Genomic DNA, 13,582 nt, shown 5'->3' with positions numbered 1-13,582 from the left:
CTCTCCCCTCTATCTCTCTCTCTCTCTCCCCCCTCTCTCTCTCTCTCTCTCTCTCTCTCTCCCCCCTCTCTCTCTCTCTCTCTCTCCCCTCTCTCTCCCCCCCTCGCTCTCTCCCCCCCCTCTCTCTCTCCCCCTCTCTCTCTCTCTATCATCCCCCCTCTCTCTCTTTCTCCCCCTCTCTCTCTTTCTCCCCCTCTCTCTCTCTCTTTCTCCCCCTCTCTCTCTCTTTCTCCCCCTCTCTCTCTTTCTCCCCCTCTCTCTCTCTTTCTCCCCCTCTCTCTCTTTCTCCCCCTCTCTCTCTTTCTCCCCCTCTCTCTCTTCCCCCTCTCTCTCTCTTTCCCACCCCTCTCTCTCTTTCCCCCTCTCTCTCTCTCTTTCCCCCTCTCTCTCTCTCTTCCCCCCTCTCTCTCTCTCTTCCCCCCTCTCTCTCTCTCTCTCCCCTCTTTTGATCTCTCTCTCCCCTTTCTTTTGCTCTCCCTCCCCCTCTCTTTTGCTGTCTCTCTCCCTCTCTTGTGCTCTCTTTATCTCCCCTCTTGATCTCTCTCTCACCTTTCTTATGTTTTCCCTACCCCCTCTCTCCCCTCTTTTGAGCTGTTTTGAGCTCTCAGTCTGCATGGCCTTTCACGGGCCCGCCCGGCCCCGCCCACTTCATGGGCCTTCACGCTCGGCCACGCCCACTTCTGCTTGCACCGCAGATGAGGTAGGGACTGTAAGGCCAGGTGTGTTTGTCCTCGTGCTGTCTCTACTGCGCATGACAGCTTCGGACAAACACACTTGGCCTTTTATAGTATAGGATATATTGACTTGCAGCCAATTAGTGCAGTGTTATGCACAACTCCATGGAAAAAAGAACAATGTTATCTATATGGCCCACATGGATTAGCAGTCTCTTGTTATGAAAAGCTAATAAAAAAAACGTGATAAGAGGTTGTCTGTTGTGTCTTAGAAACTGGCAGAAATTTAGAGGTTTAAATGTTATAAAGTATATTAATATAACAATGTTAGTTGTGCAAAGCAGGGGAATGGGTAGTAAAGGCACTATCAATTTTTTTAAACAATAACAATTTTGGTGTAGACTGTCCCTTTAACTATATGTTAATGGAGGGAACGCCCACCGATGATAGGCTAGAAAAGATAGGTGAGGTGAGCCTCAATTAACTTTAAACATGATTTTGCCTTAATAACAAAGCCCCTCAGCATACTAACAAGTATCTATGAATCCAGCCCATAGTGAAGTTACCTTAGAAGCTGCTGCTATTGTGACTGATAACATATTAGTGGTTATACTCAGCTCAGGAACTTCCGGGGGATCTAAAATTAGAAAGAAGAGATAGTGAGGTGAGAAATATAGTATTGAAAGAAACAGAATCACAGCTGAAGCGTATTGAAGCAGAACAGGAGAGAAGCAGGATATCTATTTACTAGTACTCACCAAACACCTTTAGTGAAATCGTTTCCTCTCTGCTTCCCTCAGTATCTGAGCTCACTTTGCAGGTAAAAGTTCTATCATCACTCAGACGTGCCTCTTTAATTACCAGGCTGAAATCAGTTGCCATTTCAATCTTGTTACTGTAATCTGTGCCAGGGTCTATCTGCCCACCTTTTTCACTGTAGGACATGATACGCTGGGGGTCTCCATTCTGGTCTGTCTATATTGGTTACATGTAAAAACCCAAAACAGATTCTTAATGACTTAAAGGGATAGTAAAGGCATTTGTTTTATTAATTCATCAAACAATTATGCACTGCATTGCAGGAGATTTGCATGCACAATAAATGCTTTGAAAGCATACCAAACTGTCATTTTGTTAGAAACATATTAATTGTTTTGCAAGCTCAGGACACACCCTGTGAAAAGCCTATTAAATGTTGTTTATTTTACGTCCCTTGCTGTAGCCAATAAAGGAAAGATATAAACAAGCTCATGTACATATCAACTAATCAATGTGCAGCGTGTAGGAGTGTCAGGATTCTGCATTCCATGGACTGCACTCTGGCTTCTCTAGGGGAGGGGGAATTCTAGAATTTTAACAGGTAAATTACAGGAAAATCAGGGAAAATAAATAATGAAAATGCATTGTTAACCTGTTTCATTAAGCACTACTAAACATTTTATGAAAAATTACAATTTGAGTTTAATGTCTGTTTAATGATATCCTATTGGATTACTGATATTTGCATTAGTAAAAACTCATTCTATTACTACTAAGATATATTTAAATAAATATCCTTATATAATAAAGGAACAATAGAAGTGTTACCATTTAGTACTGATAAAAATACATATACAATAGGAGAAAACTATACAAAAAAATCTGCTTGCCTCATTATTCTTAGTTATATACTGTATATATCAGTGTTCTCTCCCCACAACCTTTTTTTTTATTTATTTATTTTTTTAAAGTTTTTTATTATTTGAAAATTACAACTTACAAGTTATATAACATTAACTGCCAATAATGTGAGTGGATAAAGTTGGGCTTGAGAGGGGTTATGTTGGTTGAGGAGACAATTATCAGTCATAGAAATGGTAGTAGATCTGTATCAACACAGGGTATGGACTATGGGCAATCTGTATTTAAGGATTAATCACATCATCAATCATTATTTATGCACATGGAACCACCACCTCCTCTAGTGGTATAGATACTATTGTCCAGTCATTTCCTCAAAGTACATTAAAGGTCAAAGGTTGAAGTTGAGGGGTGAGGAAAAGATATATAAGATGAAAGGATAGGGGAAAACAAAGGGGCAGGGGTCGGGTAAACTAGGGAGGGGGGTGTGCCGCTGATAATGAGGTATGTAGCAATATTTGGTCAGTGGGGTAGAGGGATATTAGCATTGATCGGAATTTGGTGCCTGGAACGTTAGAGGCGTTCAGTTGAGTGGTGTTTTTGGAGTAAATGGCGTTTGGGGGTAGGGATGGGTGATGTATAGATTCCCAATAAAATTTAATGTCGGTAAAGAACGAGGACTTGTTTAATTTATAATAACTGAATTCTTTGAGTGTTATGATTTCAACTGTTTTATTAAACCACATCTCTTGTGTTGGTAATTGTGGTGATTTCCAGTATAGAGCTATTAGCGATTTTGCACTATTAATACCAATTCTCAGTAGTGTTGCTCTAATTTTACAACTTAGTGGTGGATGTTCATTTTGTAGAACTATTGTAGGGGTTAATTCAAAGTATTGTCCTGCTAGTGTTTGAAAGGTACATTCAATGCTTTGCCAGAAAGGGGTTAATTTGCTGCAGTGCCACCACATATGTAGCATGTTACCTTGTCTATTGCCTCCTCTCCAACAAAATGCTGAGGAGGTCGAATATATGCTTTTTAATCTCACCTGAGTCAGGTACCAGCAAAGAAGATTTTTTTATAATTTAGTTCAATGATTTTTGGAGATGTGGAAGATTTACGTGTATTGTGGAAAAACATTTGCCACTGTTTGGTATCTAGGTCAGTGCCTAGTTCGTGGTGCCATTGTGTTGTATAGATGTGGAGAGAAACAGAGTGGGCATTATGCAATAGGGATTTCCCTAATGAGAGGCAGCCCTTGGATATCGTGCCTGAGAGGCAAATCTGTTCAAAAGGAGTGGGAGGCCTACGTAGGTCTTTTTTTATGGGGAGATATATGAATGAAGTGGTGGAGTTGGGAGTATTTGAGCCAAGATGAATGAATGAAGTGGTGGAGTTGGGAGTATTTGAGCCAAGATGAGAAAGAGCCAAACAGAATGTGGTGTAAGTAATTTCTAGGTTTCAGCTTTCCTTCCCCACAACCTTTTTGGCGGCTGCACCGCCCTGCTGATTTTGCTGACCACCAGGCTAAAATTTAAGCCAATATTAAAGGGACACTGATGTGATTTGTAATTCAGATAGAGCATGTAATTTTAAGCAACTTTCTAATTTACTCCTATTATCAATTTTTCTTTGTTCTCTTGCTATCTTTATTTGAAAAAGAAGGAATCTAAGCTTTTATTAGTTCAGCTCTCTGGACAGCACTTTTTTATTGGTGGATGAATGTATTCACCAATCAGCAAGAACAACCCAGGTTGTTCACCAAAAATGGGCCGGCATCTAAACTTACATTCTTGAATTTCAAATAAAGATACCAAGAGAATGAAGAAAATTTGAGTAAATTAGAAAGTTGGTTAAAATTTCATGCTCTATCTGAATCACGAAAGAAAAAATTTGGGTTCAGTGTCCGTTAAGCTAAAATTAGCCAGTATTAAAACAGTTTTTATTACACAAATTATCATTAAATACATTTATGGAAAGTTATGCAATTAATTTGTGGTTTGGATAGCTGAAAATGATATAATATTAGAAAATATTATATTGCTCCTACCCGCCTACTTCATAATTCCACCTGGTATGTGTATATATATATATAAATCAAAAAAGATTATTTAGACGATCACACCAGACAAAAAAAAAATCTGTTTGCCTTATAAAAAAAGAAGCAGGCAAAGAGATTATTTATAATTATACAAATGAATTCATTTTAGGGGTGTCAAGTGTCCACTTTTCAACAATAAGAATTTAAGCAGAATGTCCAATTAATTCAACACAAAAAAAATATGAACACTAGCTTGCATTGAAAGTCTGAAGGAGACAGTGTTTATCCTGCATGGAATTACTATATTTTCTACTTTGCATTTAAAAAATGTAGTTTCATTTGAGAAAAATAGAAATATGTATTTCAAAAATATTACTAACCGCTGTGCAAAGCAAGTAGTTCTCTAAACTGTTAAAAGAGACACAAATCCATCAAGATCTCAACATATCCCCATAACCCAGGGAGTATATCTCATTAAACTTTATAATTCACCCCCCGAAGCATGAATATACTTAAATAAATTATTGATGAAAAATTGCCCTCACTCTGGATTTTATACGATATTACATGTTGTCGCCAAGCATTTTTGAATGTAATTATTTCAAAATAGTTAACATACATATTTATAACTACATATTACATTTATATTTTACAGTCATCATACCAGACCTCCCCAACCATCTCAAATCTTGTGAAAATGCTGCAGGGTGGTAGGTCTATCTGCTTTCTTCACCGGTCAAGGCAAATGTCCAAGTTTCCAGGGACTGCCCTGGACCTGCTTTTGACACAAACTTGCCACCCATAACACTCTGGGTCTAACCCCTCTTGTTACCGCCCCACACACAAAACAAATGTCCCTTCACCTCCTCCTCCCGTAAAAACCTAAGGGAAATGCTGGGACATATGAAATACTAATCTATAAAATTATACTTTTATAATTCAGATATTCAGACATCTCTATTTTTGCAGATGATACTAAATTAAGTAAGGTCATTAGATCAGAGCAGGATGAACTTTCATTACAAAGGGATCTGCAAAAATTAGAAGTACAGTATGGGCAAGTAAATGGAAAATGAGATTTAATACGGAAAAATGCAAGGTTCTACATTTTGAAAGTAAAAATAAGCAGGCAACATATTTTTTAAATGGGACAAGACTTAGCCAAACAAAGGAGGAAAGGGATTTGGGAGTAGTAATAGATAACAAGCTAAAGATGGGTGCACAATGTAGGGCAGCGGCTTCAAAGGCTAATAAGACACTAGCATGTATTAAAAGAGGCATTGATTCACGGGAGGAAAGCATAATTCTGTCACTATATAAAGCCCTGGTAAGACCTCACCTTGAGTATGGAGTGCAGTTCTGGGGACCAATCGCAAAAAAAGATATTGCAGAACTAGAAAAAGTTCAGAGAAGGGCCACAGAGCTAATAAGGGGATTGGAGAAATTAACCTATGAGGAGAGGCTAGCCAAACTGGGTCTGTTTTATTTAGAAAAAGGCGCTTGAGAGGTGACATGATTACTTTATATAAATATATTCAAGGCCCATATTCAGAGATGGCAGAAGCTCTGTTTATTCCAAGAAAATTGTTTGTGACCAGAGGTCACAATTTAAGGTTGGAGGAAAGGAGATTTAATCTCCTGCAACGGAAACGTTTTTTCACTGTAAGAGCAATAAAATTGTGGAGCTCATTACCAAAGGAGGTAGTGAATGCCAATACCCTAGATACATTTAAAAATAGTCTGGATACATTTCTGTATATAAACAAAATTCATGGATATGATTGCTAGTATTAAATGAGTCACCTTTTAGTGGGGTTATTTAAGCTTAACTGGAGCTTTTTGTAAGTATTTTAGATTTGTATAGGTTGAACTTGATGGACTTCAGTTCATTCAACCTTATCTACTAAGTTTTTTCAACCTTATCTACTATGTTACTATGTATGCAATTTTAAAGAGACTTTTCAATTTAAGTCTTGTGAAATTTAGGGACTGATACTGTTTATCTAAGACTTATTGCTCCCAATACATGTTTATCAAGTTCTGAATGATTGCAACCCAAACCATAACACCATTTTCATAAAAGAAAATGTTCAGACCGGATCTGAATTTGGCGATCACAATCCTCCCGACCAGAGTTTTTTTTCTGGTAGCAAAATGGACACATCAAATTCAACACACAAAAGGTGTAGATAACGTGCATATCTGGACTTTTAGACATGTTGACACTATTCGAAGATCTTGTTCATGTGCAAAACACTCTGATCTTGTCACAAACGCTACTATGGGGCCTATTTAATAAAGGTCTGTCAGACCTGATCCGACAGTGCGGATCAGGTCTGACAGACCTCACTGAATGCGGAGAGCAATACGCTCTCCGTATTCAGCATTGCACCAGCAGCTCTTGTGAGCTGCTGGTGCAACACCGCCCCCTGCAGATTTGCAGCCAATCGGCTGCTAGCAGGGGGTGTCAATCAACCCGATCATACTCGATCGGGTTGAATTGCGGCAATGTCTGTCAGATGTCTGTCTGACAGGTTATGGAGCAGCGGACTTTAGACCGCTGCTTTGTAACTGGTGTTTCTGGTGAGCCTGCAGGCTCGCCAGAAACACGGGCCCTCACGCTCCATCCGGAGCTTGATAAATGGGCCCCTCTCTCTCTCTCTCTATATATATATATATATATATACACCAGGGTGCTGTATCACAGAGTACAAACAGTCACATAATAAGATAGCACTCACTGGATAAGAAAATAAAACTTAGCTTTTATTGCAGAGTATCAAAGATTAAAACGGTCCCATGACATTTCGGGGCCAACTAGCACCTTTATCAAATGGATCAGTCAGTTCCTTCAGGCAGATGGCATAGCCTGACATCCATAAATGAACAAGTTAAAACCATAAGGATGCTGCAGCTTTATATACATTGTGTCTATCTCAATTGATAGCTGGTAGCAGTGGGTGAATCTAAGTTATGATGGTGCCGGTTGCACCTATTACAGTTCACTGCAATTCCGGAAGGGGCGTGGCCTAAGTGACGTGCATGCGGACGTGCAAACACGCACTGCGACCAGCTATCAATTGAGCTAGACACAATGTATATAAAGCTGCAGCATCCTTATGGTTTTAACTTGTTCATTTTTGGATGTCAGGCTATGTTATCTGCCTGAAGGAACTGACTGATTAATTTGATAAAGGTGCTAGTTGGCACCAAAACGTCATAGGACCGTTTTAATCTTTGATACTCTGCAATAAAAGCTAAGTTTTATTTTCTTATCCAGTGAGTGCTATCTTATTATTTTTTAATGTAATAGTATTTCTAATGCTTTCTTTAAATTTAATATTCGATTTGAAATTTTCTAATAATTCAATTCAAATTATGCAATATTTGAATTTGAAAAACATTTGAATCAATATATTTGTATTAGTATTTCTAATGCTCTCTTTGGGGCTTATCTATCAAGCTCTGAATGGAGCTTGATGCCCCGTGTTTCTGGCGAGCCTGCAGGCTCGCCAGAAATAGCAGTTATGAAGCAGCGGTCACAAAGACCGCTGCTCCATAACCCTGTCCGCCTGTTCTGAGCAGGCGAACAGACATCGCCTGAATTCAACCTGATTGAGTACGATCGGGTTGATTGACACCTACTGCTGGCGGCCCATTGGCCGCAAGTCTGCAGGGGGCGGCGTTGCACCAGACTTTGTTAAATAGGGGCTTTTGTATCTATTTTGTATACATTTATTAAAATCCCATAACATATGAACTATTGAACTTCTAAATAGCATTTGTTGAAATGAATGTTACATACGAAATTTTGAATGTGGATATTCCATCTAATTGTGAACATTCGAAAGCGAAAGTAATATTTGAAAATTAGAAATAACATTCAATTACCGAATTTTAATGGATTTTCATTCTTATCAACATTTGATTGTCCAAAACAAATGTCCACAGGACTATTCATTCTACCAAGTGAATTACACTTTTAGCATATTTGCACATTCCTAATGAATATGTATTTAATAGACAGATATGTGATATCCTGTATAGCTAACAAGATCTGCAGGAAATGTGAGTAAATATCTTTGTTTTTATTTCATACTCACATTTTTGGGTTGTTAAAATGATGGTAAATCCGAGTGTTTAAAAAATGCTAGGATTTAGCATCACTAAAAATAAAGTTTCTTTAGCCAATCCCAAAGTCATGATCAGAGATAAGTATATGACATTCAGGGGTCCATTTCCGCCGCACATCGATAAACGCTGACAGCATACGCTGTCGACATTTTTCATTGCACCAGCAGTTCTTGCGGACAGGTTATGGAGCAGCGGTCTTTAGAAGGCTCACCAGAAACACAGGGCATCAAGCTCCATTCGGAGCTTGATAAATATAGACCCCTCAGTCTTGTTTGTTTGAAAGCGCAATTTCCTTACAGTTATATAAATCCTGGAAAGAGAAACCCCCATACTGTACAGTAAGAGTGAGTGGGTTTTTGTAAGTGCGGTCTGTACAGTGATAGTGGTTTTTTGTAAGTGCGGTCTGTACAGTGAGAGTGGGTATTTGTAAGTGCAGTCTATACTGTGAATGAGAGTGGGTTTTTGCAAGTGCGGTCTGTACAGTGAGAGTGGGTTTTTGTAAGTGTGGTCTGTACAGTGAGAGTGGGTTTTTGTAAGTGAGGTCTGTACAGTGAGAGTGGGGTTTTGTAAGTGAGTTCTGTATCTCTGGACTTTTTGTACCTTGACAGTTAGTGGTTTCATGATTTACAATGTAAGAATTAGTAAAACCCTGTTTTAGAAGATGACAAGTTGTGACAACTTTCTTATGAAAATTAATATCCCGTACAGTGCTTCTTAATTTTAGATGAACATGACACCAAAAAGGAATAAAGTTTTTTTTTTTTAATTTAAAAAAAGATAACAAATCAAACATGCCCAGTATACACATGATGCACATATAACAATTACATTCATATTGCTTAACACATATCACAATTGCAAAACACAGACATGGTTTAACCTCATTAGCCAATTTCAGTGAAGAGCATCCATTATTGACAGTTCCAAGTGCTGTTGTAGGAAAATAATGATCAAATGTTGTTTGTGTGTTAGCAATTTATAAGTAAGCATCAGTGCAATAATAAAATTAGTATTTTTTTTGCACTTTTATGACCCTTTCATTTTCAGATTATCCCATGAATCTAACAACTATGTGAAAGCATTAAACAACAGCAGTATCCAGTTCTAGGGGCCCATTTATCAAGCTCCGTATGGAGCTTGAAGGGCCGTTTTTTTGGCGAGCCTTCAGACTCGCCAGAAACACCAGTTATGAAGCCGCAGTCTAAAGACCGCTGCTCCATAATCTGTCCGCCTGCTCTGAGGAGGCAGACAGAGATTGCGTGAAATCAACCGACACCCCCTGCTAGCGGCCGATTGGCCACAAATCTGCAGGGGGTGGCGTTGCACCAGCAGTTCACAAGAGCTGAAGGTGCAATGCTGAATGAGGAGAGCGTATTGCTCTCCGCATTCAGCGATGTCTGTCGGACATGATCCGCTGATCGGATCATGTCGGACAGACATTTCATAAATAGGCCCCCTAGTCACTAAATGATTGACAATGTGTAAATATCTCTAAAGTATTGCAACAACTAAAAGTAAAGTGAGCCCACAATATTGCTAACATGTTTTAGTAAAAACAATATGAAAACAGAATACTTACTGAAGCTGATACCTAATAAAAGTTATTCTATTAACAGAAGATGCAGTGACACCAGTAATATTGTTTGTAGACTATATTAACTCTAATACATCATAAAATAGATATAAATATACTTAAAGGGACATGAAACCCACATTTTTTCTTTCATGATTTAGAAAGAGTATGCAATTTTAAACATCTTTCTAATTTACTTCAATTATCTAATTTGCTTCATTCTCTTGAAATTCTGTGCTGAAAAGCATATCTAGATAGGCTCAGTAGCTGCTGATTGGTAGTTGCACATAGATGCCTCATGTGATTGGCTCACCCATGTGCATTGCTATTTCTTTAACAAAGGATAACTAAAAAATAAAGCAAATTAGATATAGAAGTAAATTGGAATGTTATTTAAAATTGTATTTTCTACCTGAATGATGAAAGAAAATGTTTGGGTTTAGTGTCCCTTTAATGTTGGTAAAAAGTGCTGAAAACTTAAAAATGCTACCCAGGTTGTTAAATTACTTAAAGGCTTTTATTGACTGGGCATAAATGTGGCATTATGGATTAGCATGACATTTTTATTAAAGCATTTTTAATAATCCAATATTTACAATGGCACTGAGAGCTGCCATGTGTGAACTGAGCAACATAAGGCTACAATTTACAGGAGTTCTGGGGAGGAGGGCTCAGAAATCTTGCAGGGAGTTTTAATGGGGCACACATTTTTCTTGTGTGACAGGTCTTAAAGGGACAGTCTACTGTACAAATGATTTCACCTTACTGCATTTCCAATGACTAATACACGACCTACAGAGGGTAATTGCTCCTTTAGGTTTATTTTTGTATAGTCAAAACTATAACCTATTATAATAGTCTGAACATCCAGGGAGAGTTAACATCTTTCTCGTATGTCTCTATCTATACACAAATGAATCTTTATTTAATATCTCTGTTTGTTTACACAAAAGACAGTACTTAGAGAAAGCAACTGAAAAATAACATTTTTAAACCTCTCTGTCCAACACCTCCCTACTGGGAGAGATATTTCTTCTGCTTCATCATGGGTACATAGATTGTTATAGCCAATACGTTTAGCAATAGTAATATAATACCCTAATACTGATTTTACCATAAAATGAACATACAATTTTCATACTTACAATAGACCACGTCACACTGTATTTGGTGGCTTTGCTGATTTTTGCACCACATTGGATAATTGCTTTTTCATTGATTGAGACCTCAACAACCAAAGGATCAGAAAGGGCAAAGAGACATCCTGCAAGAAGAGCGTAATTACTGTTACCAAGAGTAGAAGTGACCTTGAAGGTGAAATATTGCATATTGTACAATGAAAGCACCTAACAGAAAATAGAGATGGACAAGTTAATCGCTAAGAGTATTCAGATTGCTAAAATGTGTTATCATGGGCCAAGGCAGCATGTAAGAAATAATGCAGAAATACATAACGTTACAGTCCAGCACTAGCGTAAAAGTGCACGTTACCAGAGATCACTATCTAGACTCCAAAACAATCACGAGGTGTAGCAGCACTGAATGTTATTCAAAAATGTACTTGAATATTTTAAAAAAATGTATTCAAAGCAACATTTACGGACTGTTCCTTTAGTCATTGCATGATTAAAGGGACACTAAACCCACAGTTTTTTCTTTCATCATTCAGATAGAGCAGGCAATTTTAAGCAACTTTCTAATTTACTCCTATTATCAATTTTTTTTTTTTTGTTCTCTTGATATCTTTTTTTAAAAAGCAGGAATGTAAAAGCTTAAGAGACGGCCCATTTTTGGTTCAGAACTTGGGTTATGCGTGCTTATTGGTTTGCTAAATGTAGCCACCAATAAGCAAGCACTATCCAGGGTGCTTAACCTAATATGGGCAGGCTCCTAAGCTTTAAAGTCCTGCTTTTTAAAATAAAGATAGCAAGAGAACAAAGAAAAAATTATAGTAGGAGTAAATTAGAAAGTTGCTTAAAATTGCATGCTCTATCTGAATCATAAAATAAAAAATTTGGGTTTAGTATCCCTTTAAGAGAGCAATCCAGAAATGTTACTTTCTTCTTTTCACTGAATACATTTTTGAATAATATTCAGAGCCAACACCAAATTCCCACCAAAGAGAGCAGGTGTTCTCAAACCCAAAGTGCTTGAATGATATTGCCACATCAGAAGACAAAATAAATTAAAAGGGCACTAAAGAGAAAAATAAACTGATTCAGATAGAACATGCAGTTTCAAGAGACTTTCCATTTTACTTCCATTATCAAATTGTGCACAATCTTTATATATGCACACTTTGTGAGGCACCATCTCCTAATGATTTCACATTGTATATGTATATGAATCTCTGACTGGTTGATGTCTGTCAAATGATACAGGGGGCTAGCAAATTAAAGTAAATACTGATAATTCAAATAAAAAATAATATCTACTGCTCATTAAAAAAAAATCAGAGTAAGTGCTATTGCATTGTCTTTTTATTATGCACTTGTTGGCTATGCATTTCAACTGTATTTAATAGTCATTGTGGTGGCCATGGAATTAATTTACACATAGATTTATGTAACATCATTCAAAAAGTTAGGAGCTAGAATGAAAATGTTGTTAGCACTAGTTTAGTGACTCCCTATATTTGTCAAGCCCTAGTATAAGATATACCACACATCCCCTGAAAGAGAGCGTCAACCTGTGACAAACCCAACGTGGCTAAAAGCCTGTCAGGAAACAAGAGATAACGTGAGCAGAAGCACCAAGTCATTATAACGAGATGAAACAATATATAACAGGGAATCTCAATCAATTTTCCCAGCAGTCACAGGCGCACACACACTAAATAGCAATGCTCCACATTTTACTTTGCAGTGATTTTTATTTATATCATTTTACTACATTAAGGGAAACTTAAAAATTAAAGCAGAGTTTTCACATGTACAATAGCAAATGCAGACAAAGAAAGGAAACGTCACAGACAGTTAAACGATGGTGGGCAATAAACAGTATCGAAAAACAGAAACCTCCTACAGTAAAACATTCTAAAGATATTCTGACAGAAAACGGGTATCACGGAGATATAAACAAGCACAAGGGAAAAATGCAATGTGATACAAGAACTATAATGTTTAGCGAGAGAATGCATACAAAAAACATGCTTAAAAGGGACAGTATAGTCAACATTACACTTTCATGATTCAGATAGGGCATCCAAATTTAAGCAACTTTAAAATTTACTTTTATCATCAAATTTGCTTTGTGCTTTTGGTATTCTTTGTTGAAAGCTAAACCTAGATAGGCTTATATAATGTCTAAGCCCTTGAAGGCTGCATTTTATCTCAGTGCACTTTGACAGTTTTTCGCAGCTAGACAGATGGAAAAAGTATATTAACATAACCGTGCTTGTTTTGCAAAACTGGGGAATGGATAATAAAGGGATTATTTATCTTTTTAAACAATAAAAATACTGGGGTAGACTGTCACTTTAATAAAGAACAGAGACAATCTAAAGACTCTGTTAGAGAAAGCTGTCATGGAGAGCTGAG

At 37.5% G+C, this 13,582-nt stretch overlaps 1 protein-coding gene across 1 annotated transcript in view; it reads right to left on the bottom strand.

Annotated features, from left to right (window-relative positions):
• BCAM (basal cell adhesion molecule (Lutheran blood group)) overlaps positions 1 to 13,582 on the bottom strand; it is a 77,725-nt gene that overhangs the window by 44,292 nt on the left and 19,851 nt on the right. Inside the window, exons 2-4 of the mRNA XM_053690865.1 lie at positions 11,189 to 11,307; positions 1,433 to 1,649; positions 1,241 to 1,311 (exon numbers count right to left, since the gene is read on the bottom strand). Coding sequence (XP_053546840.1) covers positions 1,241 to 1,311; positions 1,433 to 1,649; positions 11,189 to 11,307 — 407 coding nt within the window. The remainder of the gene's footprint in view (positions 1 to 1,240; positions 1,312 to 1,432; positions 1,650 to 11,188; positions 11,308 to 13,582) is intronic.

The sequence above is a fragment of the Bombina bombina genome, chromosome 8, assembly GCF_027579735.1.
Source record: "Bombina bombina isolate aBomBom1 chromosome 8, aBomBom1.pri, whole genome shotgun sequence".
Classification (NCBI taxonomy): domain Eukaryota; kingdom Metazoa; phylum Chordata; class Amphibia; order Anura; family Bombinatoridae; genus Bombina; species Bombina bombina.
This window is presented reverse-complemented; position numbering and strand designations above follow the sequence as displayed.